Below are 24918 nucleotides of genomic sequence, written 5' to 3'. Positions count from 1 at the left end.
TCATTGCTGGAAAGAAAACTGTAGTCTTTGTAGATACAATTCTGTTCACATGACCACATGACATCACAAAAGACGACAGTATCTCTAGTATGATTGACCTGTACATGATAAGATATTCCTGATTTTTTACTCCAAGCCCACCACTTAACAAACATGACCTGTTCAGCATAAATTACCAAAGACACAAAGGACAAACGTGGTGAGCAAACAAAACACACCAGCAAACAGACCTCATCTTCAACTGTACACTTGGTTGTTATTTCTCTCCATTCTCTACACAAAGACCATTTCCTAACTCTTCATTCGCAGTTTCTTCAGTCTCCAGACAATTCTTTGGGTGTATCCAACGCTTTGAAAAGCAGGCTCCACCTAATGACATGAACCATACAATCCAATCGCTATGTACAAAATTATGCAACAGTTTCTGCTTCCAGCTAATTCACTGGCCATCACTACCAAATCAACCATCAGTTTTCTCATTTTTCTCACCACCCCAAACTTTTGTTGGGCTGCTTTCCAAGTGATCGGAGGCAGACACATCCAATGGATGAATGTGTATGTTCAAATTGTTTGATAGAAAAGGTTCCTGGAAGAATATATTGCAACAGCAGCATCAGCTAATGTGATGATGCACACATTTGACAGTAAACAAAATAAATCAAATGAAATGACATGCTACCTGATCGCCTGCCTCTGGGCCTTCGGAGTTGAAGAGGATAGGACGGCATCGCTTATCTTCATTCATTAGACTTGAATTCTGGAAATGGGTGACAAGAGCAGACTTTCCTTGGATACGGGCATAAGCCAGTGAAGCTACCTTCTCACTGTTAAATTTCTCCCACTTCTTGCCATTGAATGCCTGCCAAAGCAAGAAATTTAAGATGTGCCTCTATTACACAAAAAACACAGTTTCCTGAAATTAATGTTTCAGAATGTTAAAGATATAGAAAAGATGATGTTTTTTGAGAACAGAATTTGGGGAATTTCTGAAAAACGCATTTGCAACTACAAACACAGGAACTTGCAGTTTATAAAGCCTAAATTTTTAATGTTGGTAGCATTTTACTCTTTCCACTTGATTTAAAAACTATGGCGGGTGCTAAATTAGAAAAATGCCCAAATCATATCGCTTTATTTCTCAAGGATTAAAGTTCCAATTTACACAATGGCTGTACTAGGAAGAGAATTCCAGAATGCAGACTAGAATGTAAATGCACTTCCAAGTTGATTGAGTTGGTTATTGCCTTGAAGATTATGTCTGGGACCATGTGAGGTTATAACTTATAATAATCCAGCTGTCAGCATTATTACACTTGGTAATTCAGGCTTAGATGCAAGTAGGGTTGATTTTGATTTTTCAACTACAGTTAGTAACTGCAGTTGTAAAAGAAAAACACAAACCTCATAGAATGGAATGATGTACGATGGGGACACCATGTTTATAAATGCATAACCCACATTGCACTTGTTCTGTACACATGGAAGAGGATGTCAGAGGGAACTGCATTTTGTGCATTTAGATATTCAATATATGCAATGAAAGAACCATACCTTAAAATCAATCGGCAAGTATAAAAAATCATAGGTTCCCTTATGGTTCTCATCAATGGCTGCAAGCAGCATCTTAGATGTGTACCTGAAATTCAAAAAAGTCATCTTTTCCCAGAGAAGTGAAACCGAAGAAAAGAACATACTATGAAATACAAGTTCTAATATCATACTTATTAGGAATGTTTTTTATCATGAGTGTCGTCCGCGTATCTTCACCACTCACAATTTTTTCCAAGTCAAGTTGATACTGCTTCTTGCTGTCCAACTGGTTCACACTATTCTCAACCCGACGACTTCTTCCACGATCAGCAATTCCATCTAAGCTCGTAAAAGGCCCAGCGAAGGGACCATTCCCAAGCATCAAATGCCCCAACCTCTGCGATGGCAAGACTCGGAAACTTGATGAGCCATTTTCAGTCATGACATTACTCGAAAGGCTGATTCCAGAATTCATAGTAGATCTGCGGTCAATATTCATCATGTAAGCTCCTTCATTGTGATTTAAACCCATACCCCCAAAAGCAACAGACTTCATATAAGTTGTTTCAGGGGAATCTGGGAAGAAACCATAATGCCTCTCAAAGGGAACACCAGATGGAGCAGAACCAACATGGTGGTGGTGATGGTGCGATGAAGTCATAAAGGGGGCTTGGCGACTCGAGTATGAATATCCATGTCCTTGTCCAGTAGAGGTGAATGAGCGTCCGATAGATGGTGCAGGCCAGGCTGAAGAATGGGCATGCGCAGAATAAGGTGTGGGACTACCCCAAAGAAACTGAGGCCCAGTCAATGTACCAACACCAGATGCACTAGAAGAAGTCAGACCAAAAGAAGTCACACTTCCTGGACTCTGGCCCATATTTGGCATCACTCCACTGCCGGCCTCCGGAAAGGAATGAGACTGCTGAATACCAGCTCCATTAATGGAACTGTTGTTTGAGAATACTTGCTCGGCTTGGCTGCCCCTACCTTGGTCTTTACCAATAGGTGCAATCTTGACAGAGTTAGATACAAGAGGTGGTAATATAGAAGCTAATCCAGGTAAATGGTTGCAGCCTATGGGACTGATGGTTCCCAAACCTGGAGACTGATTAGGACCATGCAACAGACTGGTTTCATTTGGGCTGTATTGTGCCCAATTACCTGACACAAAGCCACAAACAGTTTAGCCTGCTTTAGCTTGCACCTTCAAATTAAGCAGAATAATAAATGCAATCAAAACTCAGAAAAGACCAAGCAAAACTCAATAGGCAAACACCTGGAGGAGAATTCCCAATTGGAGAACCCACTTGAGGTCGATAACTTCTAGCTTCATCTTGGTCCAGCTCCTGGCTCAACTGCTGCATCAAGCTGAAACAGACAAAACATCACATTTGCTAATTCCAAAATCCAAATGTTATAGGGCATGACAAGGCACTAAATAACATGCTAAAAGTACAACGATCCTGTTATGCATTAAAAGAGAAGCCACATAGCCTCTGCTAGTATTCCACCTTCAAGCAATTTCCACCTAAAAGGAAGTAATGATTGTTGATTGTCTAAACGCCTCTTTCATTTTTCTAATACTTTTGCTTTTTAAGGGTCTTCTTTTCTTCTTTGTGTCTAAATGTTTCTTTTTTTGCTTTGAGGCTACTGTTCTTCATTGTAGCCCTGGTTGATGAGATGCAGAGTGCTCGTCCAACAATAATCCAAGAATCTTCAAGCACTCTCTGGAATATTCTTTGAAACAACAACAAAATCTATTATAAAAAATCCAAAAGATCTTACGAGTTTCAAAAAAGAAGGGAACATGTAATTGAGAGGGTGGAGAACTTCTGAAGAGATGCACGATGAATGCTTCTGATAGCCAAAATATATCACCTGAATCCAGAATGGCAAGGGAAATCATTGGATGGATAAAAGGGGGAGAACACCAGAAATCGTATACTGAAAAAAGAGAGGGAGAGGAGAAGATGAGACAGACTGAGAAAAAAGGGTGGAGAAACATGGAAATTTTTACATTGATGCCAGGACTCCTATAAGATAGAGAGGGAGCCCAGGGACAAAGAGTGGATAATGCCAGTTCTAGAGAGAGAAAGAGAAGCAGTTAAATGTGTTTTTCAATAACTTAGGGGACACTTCTATGTTTTATTCTTGGTTGTATTTAACTAATTGTCACCTTTTTAGGGATAGTTCCTATTGCCATTCAGGTGAAAGAAAAAAGGAAGATCAAAACCATGTAGCACTTTTAATGTTCATAGACTGAGACATCTAAGGCTATGTAGGCTTGGAAATCTCTGAAGCATTGAAACAAAATCCAAGTTAAACCATCATATTTACTTATTTAGGCAAGATAATATTGTAAACACCCTACCTTATCGTGCTATACCATACAGAGTGTTGATGTATTGGCCCATAACCCAATATTATTTATGCTAAAAATCATTAAATGAAGGTTATCTGTCCATATTGGCCAGTGACATATGATACAGGTTGAGTTTGTTTCCAGTGAAAAAAATAAAAATAAAAAGAAAGGCATGGGCATGGGCCACAGCCACCACAGAACCACTGTTAGAAATCATCTCTGATTCGGAAGATGAAACAATCGATGAAAATGACCCGTAATTATGAAATAGTAGTTCAGATTTCTAGCAGCTCCAGCATTAATAATTTTGGTTATAAAACTTTTATGGAATTATGAACTATCACGACATTACACTTGCGCAATATCCTCATTTAGATATTATAATTATTTCTTTGCTATTTATTCATGTTGAATTATTTGGTTGTTTCATTGTTACATATTTGTTAGTTTGTAAATTGATCCTTATTAGTTACTATTATTTAATATACTAGATAACAGCGTCACACTGTCAAGGTCAGAAACATTTAAAAAGATAAAAATAAAAAAAATATGATTATTTTAACTCCAAATCATTTTACAAATTGCATCTCTTTGATACTTAATAAAAGCATGTTTTTGATGGATTTCTTTTTACCAAAATTTGACCCCATTTACATGATCTGATCTTAAATTCTTTTTTTTTTATTTGCATCAAAGAAGGTTCTAGATTTTGATCGGAGGTCAGAACGAACCTAATCCATCTTCACATCTTCCATCCCTTGCTTCACTTCAATTTTATTATATCTTCAAATGGGTCCAAGCGGTTTTAGAACACCTAAACCAGGTAGTATGTCAGTTTGGATCCAGAGCATAACTGGATCAAATCAAGTTTGGATTAGGTTTCCTTGTAAAGAATTTTTATTTTTATTTTGCATCGTCGACCCTTGTGTAAGATTTATTCAAGGTTTGGGAAGTTTAAGAGCCTTAGAGATGGAAATCACCTTGATTGACTATTCTATGCCACAGCTTATAGTGTTATGATATGAAAATAAGAAGAAAGCTTAAGTAGTCAAACTTTTGGAAAACTACGATACATCTAACAGGATACAAACATGGATCCACTATCCAGCACTATATGAAAGATTCTATTGATCTTGAACTCACTTCCAGAAAACAATTCTTGTAGGGGATGGAAATTTGTACAAGAAAAGAGACCCTCACAATTATTAATTTGAATCTCCTCAAGTCACAGCAGAAATTAGGGAAACCTAATAAAAACCCGAATTTTGTGAATTTTTCAGACACCAACTTACTGCAGAATAATGACACATATAGGGCATGGATGAATAACCATCAGAAAAGAGTCTGTATATAGCCAGCGGATGAATCAGTCTATCGGGATAATTTATTTGGTTTCCTTCATTAAAACCACATATTGATGCAGTCAGATAATTCAAGAATACATAAATAAACAGTAGATTGTAATGCAACATTTTAAGTAGATGGAGAGGGTTCAATATAAAGAGATCATCATTGGGAGATCAACGTTCATCGTTGTTTCTATGAACAGTGTTGTTTTGTCAATTAGGTGATAATTCTTAATCTTGAACAGAAACAGAAATACATTAGCTGAGATTGAGAATACATCTAGTGTGCACAATCAGAACTGAAATCAAAAAGTAAAATGTGACAATGCAAGAAGTATGGATATTTGATGGCAAGGTGATCATATAAAGAAAATCAAACAGTATCAAACTTTTGGACTTGATCAACAAAATTTTATGGCATCTTAATTGTAGCCCTGAGAAGAAAAGTGTATTATAATTAAAACAATAAGATTCATGACTACAATCAAAGCAATGGCAGACAAAGACATAATTAATAATAACACTTTTGCATATAAATGGTAAAAGACATATTGCTCACACAAGTGATAAATTGCTACAGATGTGAAACCCACACATACACCTTAAAAATCTTTGCAATAGTTCAACAATTCATGAAAGAGAGAGAGACATACTTTCGCCGAGCTCCACCAGGACGGCTGGGTTCAAGCTTTATCCGTTTTCCAGCAATATCACTCCTATTTAAAGACCGAAGAGCAGCTTCTGCTGCTCTGACATCATAAAATTCAATAAACTTATGATGACGCTTATGCGGAGTCTCCCGAATCTGTTCACAAGTGCACCAGGAAAAATAAGAAATCCACTAGAAGATGTGTTTACCCATAAGAAAAACAAACAGAAACTAAAGATCTTAACCTCCTTGATTTCTCCATAAGCCCCAAATATCTGGCGGAGATCATCATTCGAAACTGAGGGATCAAGATTAAAAACCACAAGGGTTCCTTGATTTATATCCTTGTCTGAAGGGTTATCCTGGAATTTAACATGAAATTATTTAAAGGGTTTACAACTTCAAGATTTCAGGTAAAGATTAAACTTTTGTAGGACAAACCTTTGGAATTGAAAAATGAATGTCAAGTTTCCTCCGACGTAACGGTTTGTTCTGCAATGCACGCATTGCAGTCCGAGCATCACGAATATCATAGTAAGATATCATCACAAATCCCCTGTGTTTGCATGCAGTGTATAGAGTCCTGATGGCACCAAATTGCTACAAAAGGGGGAAAAAACAGTCATCTTAATGGTTCATAAATAACCACAAGAACAGTAAGGAAAACCGACATCATAGAGAGCCTTCAATTAATGACCCAAAAAAAAATTGAATACTTTCTTACACAAAAGTAACCCTTGAAAGCCCTATCTATTTGAAAGATACTTTTATATGAATAGAATGAAGGGTAGAATAAATATTTGAAATATACTAAAATATCTTATTCAATTTGCTAGATTATTTTCCAAAGCTCCTTATAGTTAAACTTTCAAAAATAAAAACTTGATATCTTTAAAAGAATTTTACAGCTTGTATAGTCAATTCATTTGAGAAAAATAGAACACATACCTCCACTATTTTCTTTTTGGTTCTTCACCGTATAAACCTTTACACTTAATAATTTAGCTTTTCAGATAAAAATAAGGCTATTTCCAAAGTATCAGCCCTACCATGTCCATCGTAAGAGGCTTCTCAAGATCCTTATGGCCTTCCATTAAATAAGACAATACAAGACTAAATCAACTGTCTTGAAAGGCTCAATGTGGACCTCATATGACTGGGTGCCTAAGTAGGCACCAAAAGGCTTTTAAAGTATTTAGTGACTCTGAATAGCAACTTATACAGAATTGTATAAAGAATTTAAGTATTGGTGACTGATATTTTCATGATCATTATGGGTTATTGTAATGGTTTCTATGTCTAAGAAAATGCTTACAATTGTTATATCTGTCCTTGGATGTCATGTCCTAAATAAGGAAAAAGGGAAAGTGGAGGAAGAAGAAAGAAGAAAAGAAGGTGAGAAACCTAGAGAATTTAGGGTTCAAATATCTACCTCAAACAAAGACTGCAACTCTGAATCCTCAACGTTACTGTTGATATTCCGCACAAATAATGTTCTAGATGGATGCTCCCCATATGGATGTTCCCCTGCAATGGCTCCCATACCATTTGAGAGCCCATACTGAGCAGTTGCATTCCCAACATAGCTATCTGAGATGCTAGCTTTGGCAAAACTGAGACTCAAGCTCTCCTGTGGCTCAAAATCCAATTCCATACCCCCTCCACTGCCAAAAAGATCATAATCATCCACGTCGTCAATGTGAGTGGGCAAACCGCTTAGGTCAAAATCATCCATGATGCCAGCCAAAAGTTCATCCTCGTCATCAGGCAGAAGGCTTCCAATTGCATGGTGATCAACATCTTCAGTGGACTCCTTGTTCTCTTTCTCCGGATGAATTTGATTTGAACTTGACGATGCAGTTCCAACAGCTTCCACACCTTGTCCCAAATCCTCAAAATTCACTGAAAAAATTTCATATCTAATTACCCACAGTTCACCAAATAGATATATAGAATAATGGGAACATTCAACCAGAGAAAATTTGATAACATACACTTTTCATGGGGCAAAACAGGCAAAGAACTTGAAAAGAGGCTGGTATCATCTGAGACATGATAAGCCTCTGACTTGGATTGAATTCCCCATGCATTGCTCCCTGCTTTCTGAGGAATCTTCACCGACGTTACTTTATCCAGGCCTGTTGGAAACAATGATAATAAGCATCTGAGAATGTTTAAACGAATAAACCAGAATATATTTTAATCCACATAAATGCATATGACAGAAATCAGGGGAAGGTACTTTCAAACGGCTATTCCATAACATCAACCTCTAGTGGCTAAAGTAAAGAAGCAAACCTTGAGATGAGAGGCCTGGAGATTCTTCCATTGCATTAAAATCTGCCAAAGACAAGGACATGTATTAGAAATGAAGAGACACTGTTATCCGATGCAGAACTCTTTCAATATTCTATCATGTCAGGTAGCAACAGCAACAACAGCAAAAACCACAAAAAGGGTAATTCAATAAACAATTTAGCTAACTTTTCTGCACATAATAAACTATTAAGCTGGCTATACCCCTCAGAAAAGCTATCAGTACATCACTTCTCTTTTTTAACTGAAGATAAGAAGTTATTGTACAAGCCTAAGGTGCCAGGATTAAACAAAAAAACATAACCACTTCCCCATGTAACAATGCAAATTACGGACATTTAGAAGACAAAAGAAGCTTGAAAAAAGTTAATAAATGAAACTCTACAGTCTATCTTATCATTCCTGAATCCAGTAGCTAGTATGAAACTAATTCAATGAATCCTTGATCTCAACTATGACACATTTCTCATTAGGTGGAAATCCTGTACTTGTGTTCGATTATGGCATACAGGCAGTAGTTTGTGATTATTATTCTAACACATTCTATATTCAGCCATAATACACAAACATGCACCTTTCCTTTCTTCTTCTGTTTTATTTGTAGGCAAGTCTGCAATAACCCCTGGAACCTTGGTACCAAGGACAATCATGCTGTCGCAGCCAATTAACCTATGGCATGCACCTTTCTTCTCTTACTTCTTTACTTATAGGAACATCTGCAATTATCCTGGTCCCTTGGTATCATGAACGATCGTGCTGCCCCAGCCCAAGACCTTTATGTGCCCGACAGGATTTCAGATAGTTGAGGTTTCCAAATCATTGTATTTGGGAAGAGCAGATATAAAGTGGAACTTGATCAAGTTTCAAAACCATAGATGTGTAACTTTCAAGGATTCTCGAACCTTGTCAGTTGTGGTGATTTCACACATGCCCAATCCTCATATCACAGTAATTTTAGATATAAAGTGGAACTTGATCAAGTTTCAAAACCATAGATGTGGAACTTTCAAGGATTCTCGAACCTTGTCAGTTGTGGTGATTTCACACATGCCCAATCCTCATATCACAGTAATTTTCAATAAAAGCTTGCCACATGAAAAACATCTCGAAGAATCTTGATGCGGTCACATATTGCATAACTATACATGCATGTGTGTTACTAGAAATGCTATCTTCATGGCGTAACAGGGATCACACTGACGCCCCTTAATCACCACGCAAACATCATTTAGACCAAAACAGACAGAAGGTCCAACGAAGACACATTTTTCTTCTATATGAACAGGAACAATAACAATGTTTAACCCACAGTCAACTACCAATCACCACTCTCATGGCTACAGAAACCACATTACCAGGCCGCCCCCATCCAACAAAAGTTCAACACCAGAATCGCCCTCCCTTCAAGATTGCATTTGCAGGATTCACAGAAACTAATCTCCCACAAAAACAGTATTGAAATAGAACAAAATGACCTTCAACCACGAGCCCAGCATCGAGAAACCAATTTCCCCTCTAAATTCAGCGTTAAGTATCAACAGAACGAATTCGAAGAGATGAACTTGGCAAGGGATAAGAAACACACAAACATGCCCACAAGATCACATCACTCACATGCATGCACACACAATCACGAACTTTCAGAAAAAAAAGGAAGAGAAAATCCAAGAATTCGAAATCGGAACAAAAACCCCAAATCCAAAAAAAAAAGAAAAACTCAGCCAGCAAAAGAACCATCTCAAGAACCATAAAACATCAATCTCAAATACACCACAAGAAATAAACAAAAGAAAAAGAAAACGCACCCAGATACCACGGGAAAACCCAGCTCCAGAAGCTCATGCGAGAAGACAACTAAACTATACGCAAAAACGATTTATACAGCACCAAAAAAGATCTACCACTGCAACAAGCAAGAACTTCCCATCTTCCTTTCATCCATAGTTCATTTACGAAAAGGGGGGGAAACACACAAATCATCAGAACCGCGAAGCGCGCGATCCCGTCTCCGACAAAACCAGAGAAAAAAGATGGGGAAAACCTTTCCCCAATCGGATCGAAAGCTTACCCCATCGATAAATCAAAGCAAATAAGTAGAGAAAACCGCCGAATTCACCTATTCTCGTCGTGGGAAGAAAGGATGCAGAATTGGGGATGAGAAAGCCCAACGATTCTCTCACACGGCCGGCAAGGAAGCACCCATCATGAAGAATGGTATTCTTATTCTTCTCTCTCTCCTCGGCTTCCTTGGTTTACAATCACTGGTAGGAATTAGCAGAAAAAGATATTAAATTTATACATTCATAAATACAAGAGACTAGAGAGAGGCAGAGAGATGATGAGCTCCCTTCGATGGTGGGCTGCTTCCGGATTTAGCTTGATTTAAAACCAGGTTTGGAGTCCGTTGACACCGACGCCAAGGAATATATATAGAGAGAGAGAGGTTTTTCGAGTTTTTTTATTTTATTTTTAAATTTTGACCGTACAGATGTGGTTGATTTTTATTGGGATCAGCTCTTGAAGCCTTTGATTCCAACACATGGGTCAGTTTTTATAAAATTCGAAAAATCAATGGTCCAAAATCATTATAAATTTTCTAAGCTTAAAAAGCACCCAAGAAGCAGAAAAACAATATATATATATATATAATACCTTACCAGCAACAATTATTGGATCTTCGCCATTACTAAAAAGTGTAATTTTGCAAACAACCATCGAAATTTTTTGTTTTAATTGAAAAATGACCACCAAAATTTTGTTGCTCCCAAATACCTTACTTTTAACGTGGGCTCTATAATGTAGCCATAATTCTTGTTGTCGAATACATTTTTGCTAAGTGTCAATCTTATAAAGAATATCTGTATATATAGGGAGAGAGAAAATATGAAATATATAAAAATACAAAAATATATGAAGAGTAGAGGTAGCTGCCTACTAAGTTGTGTGTTTATAGCAGCCTACTACAAGCTAACAAGGAGTTTTCAGGGTTGTTTTGCAAATCTGATCATGCTCATCGTTGATTTGCTAGGAAATGATACTTGGATAGTTTTTTCAATTAAAAAAAATTAAGCCTTTGATATTTATAATAATTTTAAACTGTTAATTTTCAAACCTTATATAAACCTGCCCGCAAGTCCAAATCAGGCAATACAAGTTTATTCATATAAAATCAAGCACTTAGAACACATCTGTATGATCAGTTTTGAAAAAAATAAAAATAAAAATAAAAAATCCTTCAAAAGCTTGATAAGCACAAATTGAAGTAGGCAGCTACCCTCTACTAAAGAAATGAATATAGTTATAGAACAAAGAAAAATACCAAAACTGCTTTTTGCCCATTTTATCATAAAAAAAAAGGTATGGTGCTTTTAAAATAGGGGATATTTTGAAAATATTGTGTCCATTGTATTTGTCATTGGGCATATTTGAAAAAAATGAAATCTTTATGGCTATGCAGTGAGGTTAAGCAACTAGTCTCGTGAACTCCCTCTATTGGACGTATAGGCATAGTGACAAATATTGCGAGATTTATGAAAAATCTTGTGATAATATCGTGAGAAATTGCTTGAAAGTTTAAAATAGCAATTTCTTGTGAGATTTATGAAAAAACATAAATACCTTGATTTAAATGTGATATTTATGTTTTAAACGACTATTTATCGTGAAAAAACCATGTATTTTTTAAATAATTTGTATTAATATTTTCTTATAAAATTTATTTTTTATTATTTTTTTATTCTTGAGATTTTGCCAAAAAAATAAGAGATTTGTGATTTTTTTCAAATTCTCATGAGTTTTTAAAAAACAAGAGTTTACCATTTTTAATGTTTGTCACTATGCTTATATGTTGAAATATCCAATATAACTTTTTTTATTATTAAGGAAATCATTTTAGTCATTCACGTGAGCTCAATGGTGTAAAAATGCAGTCCAATTTTAACACCCTAGCCCCAAGGGGGGTGGTGTAGTAGGGATGAGCCTCAGTTATCATATGGGTAGTTAAGGTTTAATCCATGTGGGCATCATCTCCCTACACAAACATATGTCCAACATAGGCCTTGGGGGCGAGGGTGCTAGCCATGGAGTTTCCTCCCACGATCAATCTATGATCTACCCATTCTCAGGCTATGGGTTTCTCTGTGTAACTAAATCAAAAAAAAAAAAATCAAACTCTATGTTTGATTTCAACCATTTTAACTTATTTTTGTCCTAGTCATCTCAAGCAATAATGTCGGTTGACAAAATAGTAACTCTTTTTTGCTTTTGTAAACTTTTTTGGGACAAAATAATAAGAATTTTGTATTTTTCAAACATGTGAAAATATATTCATATTGGTCACAAGAGGAATTTTATGTGGAAAATGATTGTATTGCACCACAAAAATAATGCATTTCTCGAAATGCCCTATAATTATCGAAATCTATGTCAAAATTCTCAAACTTTTTGTGTAACGCCCGAAATTTTTATTTCAAAAAGAGCAGATTTTTTTTATGGTTTTAGAAATCACAGTAAAAATTTGAAATTGGGTAAAAGCTTTGACGAATTACAGATCCATCATATCATCTACATATAAATTTAAAAGTCAACATCCATATTTAATAAAAGTTCATTACAAAATTTTAATAATTAATATCAAAGTTTTATTCAGCACCCATTGAAAATAAGATGCGAGAGAATCGTTTACGGTGGTTTGGACATATTCGGCGAAGGCCTAATGATGCTCCAGTTAGAAGGTTGGAGAAATGGGAAAATATATTAGTTAAAAGAGGTCGGGGTAGGCCTAGGAAGACTTGGATGGAGATGATAGGAAAGGATATGAATGCTTTGAACCTCACCGAGGACATGGCGTTGGATAGAAATGATTGGAGGAGAAGGATTCATGTGGAAGACCCAAAATGAATTTCTTTTTTGGTTCATATCGCTGACCCCAATTGTTTTGGGATGAAGGCGTAGTTGTTGTTGTTGTTGTAATATCAAAGTTTTATTCAAATTCCATAAAATAAATGTGAATGTTCGTAATTTAAAACATTAGTATAATTGAAAAAGATTTAGCTCAGGTCCCACCGTAACCTCCCGCCATCATATTTATCATCTATTCACTACCTAAAAAAAAGTTTTCATAATAAGGTCATACTTAACAAGTCCTCAGTAAGAAAGCATTATTCTATACACATAAATTAAAACAAACATATAAAAGCATATTTCAATACTCACACATGAAAATATCAATCAACACTTTAAAGATACCTACAATGCAATGCTTTTCACAATTTTTAATCATTCACACTTGCATATTTCTTTTAATTCGAAGCAGATACATATTCATGAAGAAGTAAACATGCATGTGCAGTTAATAATGCATGCACTTACCATTGCAGAATGATAAATCATTTATGCATGAGTAACCTTATTATTTTAAATTAGATTTTTTTTTAAATGATGCATATCATGATTTAACTAGATGCATAATCAATTTAGGTTTTACTTTTTAGTCCTGTGGGTACGATCACATGCTTAAACGTTGATCAAGGCAATGGCGCAGACAATGTATTCATTCAATTGTGGCTTTGTTATGGCCGAATACTTTTCATCAGTCTTGGGTAATGGACGACCAAAGCAAAAAGGCTCCCAACATCACCAACTCGATGCATAAGACTTCTACTCATAAGTTTCTTAGCCTTCATGTTGTAATCTAATGTGGAAGGTTCCTCTATCTTCATGGTTGGGGAGGAACAACCTTTCATCCTCAAAAACTTTATCTACGAAACCATATGCATAACTTACTCTCTCCTTGTAAGCATCATACTTTAATGTCACATAGTTAACCTTGTTAATTCATTAGTTCCATGCAACACACATTATGAATCAAACTTAAAGATTTGATATCCTCAGGGCCCATGGATGCACATTCTTAAAAATGCAACTTAATTAATCATGATTCATTGCACATTTTTTTTAATTTTAGCTTAATCACTCATTCATCAATGAGCATTGATCATAAACAATTAGATGCATCCAAACATTCACATTACATGCATACTTCATTCACTTTAATATTAATTTGTATTGCAAATCATTTATGCTACAAGCACCATAATCATATAGTGTCTCTAATTGAACACCTAATACCTGCATACAGTCAATATTGGATTACATATGTAGTACCATTCATTTCACATAAAAACATGTTCAAATGGCTAGCAAAATATCGCATGAATTGCGAACTCAGTCCTTAACCGGTTTGAGATCTGTCAGACCCCTAATAACAACTATCACAGAGTCATGTATATTTTGCGAACAGAGCTGAATTTCTAAAATATTATAGAATTTTTTGTCATATTTTCGATGTCACAAACCGTCCATAAAAATTTCTCTTTATGAGAGAGATACGATTAGTTTAGTTGTTGCCTATACTTTTTTATTTTAATTATCATTGGCCTATGCATATTCTAAAAACAAAGCCCAAAATTTCATAGATTGTGTGAAATTTTGTTAGATTTTCAATGCAGTAAGTCATTCATAAAAACTCCTCTAGATGAGAGAGATATAAACAATTTACCAAATGAATGTTAGGCTGAAATCACGAAATAATGAGGAACAAGCATTCGAGTGAGCAGAAATAGGCCTCCCAAATTAAAATTTTTATAATTTTTCAATAACAATACTTCATACACCACTTTAAAATTCTCTAATCATAATAATAATTAATTTTCCACAGACAAATCTCATTTCCACAACTATTACACTGGAAAATCAATTTGTCTTCCTGAAAACTATTTTCCTCAGAAAAGTTTTCGGTATTTTTCATACTTTCATGCATAGATCTATCATTTTTTCACAATAACATGATATATTTTTAATTATTCTACATAAAAACATTATAACATGGATGAGAGAATTAAATCAAACACACTAACTGATTTTTTCATAAAAAAATTGATTACATATTTCTCTATTGCATTCGAGAATCAATTTTGTTTCTAAGAAAACCCATTATACATAATTGACATAAAATCTTAGGTTCTTAAATCAAAATGTTTTTTCAAGGGATTGAACCGACCCCACTAGGTAATCTGATGAGTCTCTTCTTGATTAACATATTTTTGGGCTTACAAAGGGTTTTCATTAAAAAACCCTTCATGCCTCGAATGCGGGCTAATCAGTTATGCTTGATTTACCCATATTCGGATACAATATAACGACACATATTTTTTTTGTTAAGACTCGAGACTAAAGTCTTTTATCACACGTTTATGCGTGTGTACACATCTGATTAAAAATGTATACAAACATATGTGTGAAAAACTCAAATATAATTTAACTTCCTAAAAATTGATTTAGTAGAAATCGATTTTTAGAGGTTTTTCAATCCAAAAATTGTCTCTACTCTAAATATGATAAATCTGACATTAAATCCTCACATGGAAGGTTCAGTGCATGATATATATTTATTTAGAATCAGAATAAACACATGCATATGAGTTTTGATCTACGTGTAGAGAATAATCTCCTTACTTTTTTTAGAAAAATAACTCTACTTTATCGAAATTTGGTTTATCCACTCTAATTGCCTTCTCCTCTTCATGTGGTGGTTGCAGCCTGATGCTCAACCCCGCTTCAATATGTGGTACAATCCTCTTTGTCGTATGCAAGAGAAAAACTAAGAAAGAAGAAGAGAAAGAAGAAAGAAGAAAAAATAAGTAGAGGAAGATAGCGAAAAAAGAGAGAAATATCTAAAAGGGCCAAATAGGGAGGCACTTGAGCCTCTCTTCTTTTATAGGCTCTAACCCCTAGTTCAAGGTGTTGGAATTAATCTCAGCCCTTGATCTAGATCTCCTACCTCCTTTCTTTTCCTTTTTTCTAAATTTTTTTAAGCATATATATATATATATATATTATATATACTTTACATTACATGTTTTTTTTACTTAATTAACTAACCTAGGTTATGTACCCATTGTTTATATATATATATATATATATATATATATATATATATATATATATATATATATTATACTTTACATTACATATTTTTTTCTACTTAATTAACTAACCTAGGTTATGTACCCATATGATGTACTATTATGTACATCATATGGTTTTAGGTCATACAAGAGGGTCCACAAGGCTGGGCGTCTCTTCTTTGTGTGTTTTTTTTTCAATTTGCAAAACTAGTCAAACTTGTTTGGTTGGCAAACAAGTTGACTTAGTCTTTTTTTTCCTTCTTTCATTCTTTTTATATTTTATTTTTTTTCTTCTTTGCTATTCAACCCATCCTAGAACCTTCTAGGATGGGATGGCTCCCTCTTGAAAGGGTCTTCCATGTGTTTTGGTAACTTTTGACTTAGTCTTTTAAAAATTGATTTTTAGAAACTTTTAAGAAACATGTAATTTAAAGTTTTAAATTAATTTTTCTTAATTTAACTTTGAGGTGCCACATAGGATGGGCCTCATAGGGGATGAACAACCTATGGACCTCTACTTTTTTATTGGTTTCAGTTAAATCAAAATTCTCATTCCATAATTTTTTATTTTATTAATTGACTTTATTTAATATTTTAGATTTTAAAATTTTCAAAACCTCATTTAAATTTTAAATGAAATAACTCTATATGTAATCCAAATTATATCAAATTCATATTAAATTCTTTCAAATACTAATTTATCACAATTATCTAAATTCTCGTCTCGAAAATGCTATTTTTACTAAAAATCAATTTTGAGTACAATTTTCACTAGAGTTGGCAGGACACTTAGTCATTTTATTTTTTAAAAAAAAATCTACTCTATTTATTTTATGCATCTTATTATCACCATCCATTTATTATTTATGAGAATATTTATAAAAAACTCATAGGTATTATATTTTGTTTTAAAATGATGTTTTTATCCTTCATAGTGAATTTTCTCGAGTTCACACGATATATTGGTATGCTCTTCACCTATCGCAAACTCTTACTAAAAGGTAGATTTTCACATTTTTTTGGAGACCTCATGATGTTTGCATGACCAAACTTGCAAACTTTTTGTAATTGAAACATTTCATAACTTTGCAAATATTCTACTAAATTTGCATATATTGTACAAAGTTTGCTTGGCCAAATATCTGAACTCTTGGTAACTGAAACCTCTCAAAACTTTGCATACATAGTACAAAGTTCACATTACAAAATCTGCAAACTTTCTATAACTAAAACCTGGAAACATCATAATTTTTTAGCTTTAAAAAGACCTTTTTACGTTTTGTACAAGCAAATTTCTTCCAAATATATGATTTTTTTTTCAAATATGCATATATGTGAATTTCCTCCAAAATATGTGATTTTCTTCCTAAATATTTGTTTTTTCTCTCAAATATAAAAATTTTCTCATAAATATGTGATTTTTTTCTTGAGTTTTGCGCGATACGTTGATATGCTTTATGAATCTCGTAACCTCTCACTAAAAATTGTATTTGCATGATATTTCTACAAAAAAACTGAATTTCACATAAGCTATATCGGTACATTCACATATGAGGAGTTAACCTTATCAATTGAACCATATTTGCACATCAGAATGTGTGAACCTGGTCAAATATTTTTGAATGTCTATCTTTGAGACTTGTGAGATTCTCATGAAAATAACATATACATACAATAATTCATTTCATTCATTTAAAATAAAATTGTGCATACATATATTCATTTCATTCATTTAAAAATGAAATTGTGCATACATATATTTATTTCATTTATTTAAAAATGAACTTGTTTATATAATCATTTATTTTATTTATCCATTCAAAAAATTGGATCACCTACTTATACATATATTCATTTCAATCTCATTTGAAAATAAACATGCTCATATATATATATATATATATATATATTAATTAAAAAATGAACTTGTTACAATCATTCACAATCCATAGCAATAGACTTGAAAGTTGCATCGTAGCAATAAGAATTTCAGTACAAACTTTATAAAAATCATCATCAACTGGCTCAAGTTTTGGCATTCATAGAGGCAAAGTGTTGGAATATTGCACAAGTCCACTATCATGGCCACTGAGAAGCATATATTTGTCTGAACTCTTCGCGTAATTAAAAATGTGCATCCTAAATTTTGAAGCGCTCTACTTAAATTTAACAAACTGTCACACAAGGTCATTAATTGATGAAATAAAGAAATGTTCAACATCAAGGGGTTCGATCTTTGACTTCTTAATGTCAGTCAGATTATTGATTTTTTTTGCATACCCTCTCTTTTGTCGAGTTAATAATTGAGGCAAAATTGTCTTCTTTACAATCCGACTCTTGAGCTTGTGAAGTCTGCAATCTGACTTAGAGCATTCACTTGCTTCTCCAAAGGCGACTTAAATTTCACCTTCTTAGACTCTTCATCCTCCTCCTATGCACTCTTCATAACCAAGGCCTTTTCTTTCAGTTGAGGACCATCAACATCATTTACCAGTTCATCATCTCCACCTCTTATCTCCTCCACCAAAGTTATGAAATCCTCCTCTTGTTTTGACAATATGTTTACTAAAAAATAGTCATAAGAAAATGATCAAAAAAATTGCTAGAAGAAACATGGTGGGGCAAAAGGGGTTGAAGATCATAAATAAAGGCCGTAAAATGTGAAAAAAAAACCTTAAAATGTGATTTATCGCTTTTTAAATATCGAAGCATCACATTTAATGATAGTAAAAACATTCACAAACTAACTTTGCATATATAGTACAAAATTCGGATAGCAAAATTAGCGCACTTCATGTAACTGAAACATATCCAAACTTCATAGATATTATACTAAATTCACATATATAGTTCAAAGTTTGCATACAACCATGCAAATCTCTTTTAAATAGTTGATCTTTAAGTAGATCCATAAATATGGAGCAAACTACACAAAATTTTGGTGTGTGAATTTTTTATATTTGTGTACTTGTTGTTGAATCATATATAGTCAATTTTGTTCATTTTATTTTTTGTTTTTTTTTGCATTTGTTTCTGGAAAGAGCTCAAACCCTTTTTCCTTTAGAATCCTCAACATTTTTTCTCTCACATTGAGATAAATTTTTTTTGTTGCATTTCAATGAGGAACCAAGAGAGGCTCAGAGTGAAGGTAAAGCTAAGATAGGTATTCTCTCTGGGGCCATAACTCATGCAAAGGATTTCTAGACCCCCTGACTCTAGGTGTCAACTCATATTTATAGGAGTCTCAGATGAGATATAGATAAATGGTTTTCCAGGTTTGAATCTAACCCAAATGGATCCATGCTTATCCCCATTGAGGGATAAGGTTCATCCAATAAGAATTTTGCTTGGGATAAGAGTTTGGGTTGGATATCATAAGATAATGAGATATTAAGACTTAAGATATTCTAATTTTGGGTTCTACAAAAACAAAGATAGGCTTTTGGATGATTTTTTTTCAAAATGACGCATGTAGATATGGCTTCTAGAGGTTTGTTTTCTATGGATTGAATAAGGAAATTTTGAATCTTCGCACTAAAATTTAGTCGTACTTCAGATCTATTATGACATAATTACTTGTTTTAGCCATTTTTTTTATTTAGGTGTCAGATTGAGGCACCGTTTGGTGAGTTAGAAAGCTAGCATTCTCAATTTAATTCTCTTTTAAGTACAAAACTAAATTTGATCATTTTGGTGATAAAAATTCACTCAAAATAGGCTCTACCTAAAAATAAGATTTTTATTAAATAAGTTGCCTTGTTGTGGTTATATCTTTCTACTCTAATATCGTATTGACCTAATTTTTAGCTTTTTAGAAAGTTAAGATCCTCTAGTTTAATTGGTTTTTTCAGCAAAAGTCTAAAGGATGCCTTTTTGGAGGCCAATAATGAAGTTTAATTTAGCATAACTTTAAAATGACTCAGTCAAAACTAAGGTGTCCACAATTGTGAACAATGTTAAGTAGTTAGTTTCTCTGAGTTGATAGAAAAATAGGATGACTATTGCTTTTGAGACTCACCGAAAAATAAGAGGTAAGGTAAATGGTCTTTGGTTGTTGCTTTCCTACTGCCATATCTTGATTGTGATTCTGAATGTCTTTTTATCAATTTATATAGATATTACACAATTGTTATATATGATACATTTATGTTAGATTCAAATGAGTCTACATATAAATATAATAAACAAACAAACAAACAAACAAACAAACATATAAACCAAACACTTACATCACTAGTTAATAAAGTATCCATGTAAAAATCATGCTCGAACAACTCTACAACCAGACTCTTTCCACGTGGCTAGTTGTCATCGATCTTTTTTCTCTTCCTGTTGCCATATTTCTCTTTAGGTGTCATATGGCGAAAGACCTAAGATACGTATAGAAGACATAAGATATTGGACAAGTAAACAAAGATAAATTTGTTACAATACAAACAAATATATATCTATAAAAAAATACCTAAATATAGTAAACTTAGATGATAAATTCAATGACAAATTTTAAATAAAACACAAAAAATATATATAAACTATCAACTGCAACAACCAAACACAAATATGCATGGGCCATGATAAATGCTCATATCTATAAACAAAGAAAATAAATCAAAATAAAATAATATAACATGCATATGTATAGTTTGTTTGAAACTCACCCTTCGACCTAACCTGAGAAGTCGATGCGAAGGATACCCCTAAACAACCATACTTATGTGGAGGTGTTGTTGAAGCCAATGCAACAACCATCATGTCTATGTGAAGGCGGTGCTAGACCGAAGAGGAGCCTAAAAGATAAACATGCTTTAAAGTCTGAAAATGATGATTTTTCTAGATCATTTTGATAGTTTGTTCTTATGTTTTTTTTATGTTTTTTCTTTATTCCCTCATAAGTGCTTATACACATTTGATTTCAATTGCATATATTGTTCGCAGGGAGTCAAAATCCTAAATTTGAATTTCCTCGATAGTGAACTTCAAACTATGGTGATCAAAAACCTGCTTATGCTTTACCTTCTCGTGTAGAAGGACGATTAGAGCTTGAAACATGCATCCCACATCTTCTAAAAGATTTTGAAAAAGGTTTTACAATCAAGGTAAGTCCTACGTAAAATTTTTGTTAACAACAAATGGACAAATGTCCCAATACAAAAGAAAAGGTTTGTACTTTTTTGGAGAATCAAGATGTATTGTATCCTTTTCAAGAATGTGACAAGGTATCTGTTTAACAACATTGCATACTTACGTTTATGTTTACATATAGATAAATTACTTCTGTCTTAAACTCAATATATATATATTGTAGATCTTAATTCCTCTCAACTGGGGTAGTGAACATTGAGTTTTGTGGGAAATGATTATGAAAGAAAAGGACTTTAGGCTTTATAATTTCATGGGGTTCATATATAATGTAGATGCAGACATAAAAAATTTAGTATGAAATGATTACTTATTCAATAATATCTTTATTTTTCTCTCATATTAGGTACAATTAATATTGGGTTGCAGGTCAATTTTTTTGCAGTGTTTTGACTACGACACTTACTCAGATTGAATGACATGTCTCATGGATGATATTATGTAACAAGAGAACGAGTAATTACATGTGGCTAAACTTAATACATACTTGTACATATTGTTGACTTTTTATATTATTGTGGTATATTTTTTCTGATGTACATGTTATACTTGGGTAAAAACATGAGCCTCAATTTCACATAAGCATGTGTTTATATTTCTTATTTTATTATGTTATTGAGATGTGAGCTAATAAGTTATTTGCTAATAGCCTTTTTCACGCCGATGCAACAAGCTACAAGAAGCATATGGTCCATTACTACAAAAAAATTGAGAAAGAAGAATAAAAAAAAAAGCAAACCAAAAGAAGGCAGTTAAGGAGATAACAAAGCAAAATGAACAACCACAAAAAAATCTCCCTTAAGAAAAGCAAAAGCTATAACCTTAAAAGGTCTAGAGGCCAAACAAAAGGATCAAGAAGAAGAAGCTTCAGAGGACCTTGATGAGAAAGTTGATATGAAGCAAATGTGAGATTTTTTGAGTCATTGTTAACAAAATTTGCACATCACAATGAAATGATTATATGAGCTGGTTCATTTATGAAGGAATATGTCAATGAATGGATGAATGATTGTATGAGCATATTTATTTATGAATGATTTGATGATCAAGTTCATTTTTTAATGAGTATAATATATGAGCAGGTTCATTTTTTTATGAATGATTGCGTGAAGAGGTTCATTTTTTAATGAAAATGAATAATATATATATATATATATATATATATATATATATATATATATATATATATATATATAACAAGGTTCAATTGGACGACATTCACACATCATATTGTGAGAACCTTAGATCATTCACAAGTGAGTACAACCTTTATAAGTAAATGCTCATCGAGAAAGGTTCACAAAAGTCTACCGAATTGAAGATCTTAAACGTGTTGGTTGTCAGGTTTCATAACTACACCAAGAAATCTATGAGATTATGACGAATTTGTCAAGGTGTAACCTCTAAGAATTTTCAAAAATGCATTTGATCCAGCCAGTCATTTTCTTCCTTTGATAGTGATAAGAACCAGAAATATGCTTGGAACCAATAAAACCCATGCATAGGGTTTTTGGATCCTCCGACTCTTGAGCCTGCGAATCTTGTAATTATAATAAAATTTACATGAAATAGTCAAATATAAAAAAATAAAATAGACAAACTGGTGATTGAGACTTATTGTCTTTAGAATAAATTAAGAGACACATAAGAAGAGAAAAAACTTTTTATCATAAAACTCAAATCAAGATCTAAAAAATGTTTTAGATTTATGATCAAGAGTAAAATCAACTAGCATGCATAAAAGTAAATAAAATACAATGCATATGACAAACAAACATGACTAAAAGTAAATCAATATTTAGAAAGAGAGAATGCAAAAACATGTGCTTACTAGAAGAGAGAATGCCAAAATAACATAAATATATAAAATATGAAACAATTTTTAGAGTTATACATGTATCTACTAATTTAACAGAAAAAGAAAATGCCAAAATAACTAATTCATAAAAAATAGATTCACGCCAAAAAATTTAAAAAAAATAATTGTTTCAGTCGGTAACAATATGCTTATTGTAATATCTCATCGCCATTAAGGTCCCAAATGAAGTATTGCCAAAAATACTCGCCAGAAAATAATTGTAAAAAAATAGTCACTAAAAAAAATTGCCAAAGAAAACATAGTGGGGTAAAAGGGATTGGGGACGACAAACAAAACCCTAAAATGCGAAATGACACTTTTTAAATAAATATTAAACCGTTCACATTTAAGTTTTTAGAAAATTTATGAATCTCATGTCCAATGTGCGAATGTTTGAAAAGTGAGCAAATGCGACATAAGATCCGCATATACACATATTTGAGAATATAAGCATACATTTATGGATCTCATTGAGGAATATTTACTTAATAGAGGTTCGCAGGTTATATTCGTGTAGTTCACATATTTGGGAGAAAGTTCACATATTTATGAGAAAATTCACATATTTAAGATGTAAGAAAATTCATATATTTGCATATTTGAGAAAAAATTCATATAATTGAAAGAAATTCGCTTGTATGAAGGGTAAATGTCATTTTAAAGCTTAAAATTTATGATGTTTCTAGGTTTCAGTTACAGAAAGTTTGCATATTTGGTAATGCGAACTTCGTACTATGTTGCAAAGTTAGTTTATGAAATTTTGAGAAGTTTCAGTTATAAGAAATTCATAGATTTGATTATGCAAACTTTGTACAATATATGCAAATTTAGTAGAATATTTGCGAAGTTAACATGTTTCAGTGACATGAAGTTCGCAAGTTTGGTCATGCAAACTTTGTACAATATATGCGAATTTAGTATAATATTTGCGAAGTTAACATGTTTCAGTGACATGAAGTTCACAAGTTTGGTCATGAAAACTTTCTACAATATATGCGAATTTAGTAGAATATTTGCGAAGTTAACATATTTCAGTGACATGAAGTTCGCAAGTTTGGTCATGCAAACTTTCTACAACATATGCGAATTTAGTAGAATATTTGCGAAGTTAACATATTTTAGTGACATGAGGCTCGCAAGTTTGGTCATGCAAACATCATGAGGTCTGCAGAAAGAAACATGTGAATCTACCTTTTAATGAGAGTTTGTGATACTCAAAGAGCGTATCGATATATCGCGCGAACTTGAGAAAATTCACTTGTGCGGAGGATAAAAAAGTTTTTTTAAAGTAAAAAATTTGCAAATTTGGATATAAGGTGGATTTCCATAATTGTAGAGCATTTTGAGAAACATGTCATTTTTGCCACGAATTTGGATATTGGGTGAATTTTGATAATTGTATGGCATTTTGAGAAACTTGTTATTTTTGCTACACAATACAATCATTTTTTGAATTTTATATGTAGTCATATAGAGGCAACATGCTAATCTTGGATTCGTAATCAATATTAACCCAAGACTAAAACAACAAATGGTGGAGAAATGAAAGTATTTGCTTAAACATAGCAAAAAGTTTGAAAGATGATTTAAAAAGGAACTTCGATGGGCATCATGAGGTCATCTTTTATGCATCTGCATCCATCTCAACATTTTTGAAGAGATGGACGCCACGTCAAATCGAGAAATGCGAAAATGGGTGGCTGTTAAGCGGGTGGTTGTATGTCCACCATGCAACATTGTTGCATACA

General features: G+C 33.3%; 1 protein-coding gene across 3 annotated transcripts; it reads right to left on the bottom strand.

The window, feature by feature from the left end:
• LOC149834159 (protein MEI2-like 2) lies at positions 1-10624 on the bottom strand. Of its 3 annotated transcripts, none has more exons than XM_090011259.1 (13): positions 10323-10624; positions 8189-8230; positions 7885-8028; positions 7323-7792; positions 6332-6490; positions 6136-6252; positions 5895-6046; positions 2810-2901; positions 1722-2694; positions 1552-1636; positions 1402-1470; positions 680-859; positions 1-586 (listed from the first exon to the last, which is right to left on the bottom strand). In XM_090011259.1, the coding sequence occupies exons 2-13, from the start codon at positions 8217-8219 to the stop codon at positions 461-463; spliced, it is 2598 nt and encodes an 865-aa protein (XP_089867385.1). In that variant the 5' UTR covers positions 8220-8230; positions 10323-10624; the 3' UTR covers positions 1-460. The 3 variants fall into 3 exon arrangements, with proteins under 3 accessions (XP_089867385.1, XP_089867384.1, XP_089867383.1); XM_090011258.1 differs by having other exon boundaries at positions 10012-10560; XM_090011257.1 differs by lacking the exon at positions 10323-10624 and adding an exon at positions 8781-8967.
• Between the last annotated feature and the right edge of the window lie 14294 nt (positions 10625-24918).

This window comes from Nuphar pumila, chromosome 6 (assembly GCF_984573655.1).
Source record: "Nuphar pumila chromosome 6, dmNupPumi1.hap1.1, whole genome shotgun sequence".
Classification (NCBI taxonomy): Eukaryota; Viridiplantae; Streptophyta; class Magnoliopsida; order Nymphaeales; family Nymphaeaceae; genus Nuphar; species Nuphar pumila.
Note: the sequence above shows the minus strand (reverse complement) of the source record. Positions and strands in the feature narration are given on the sequence as shown.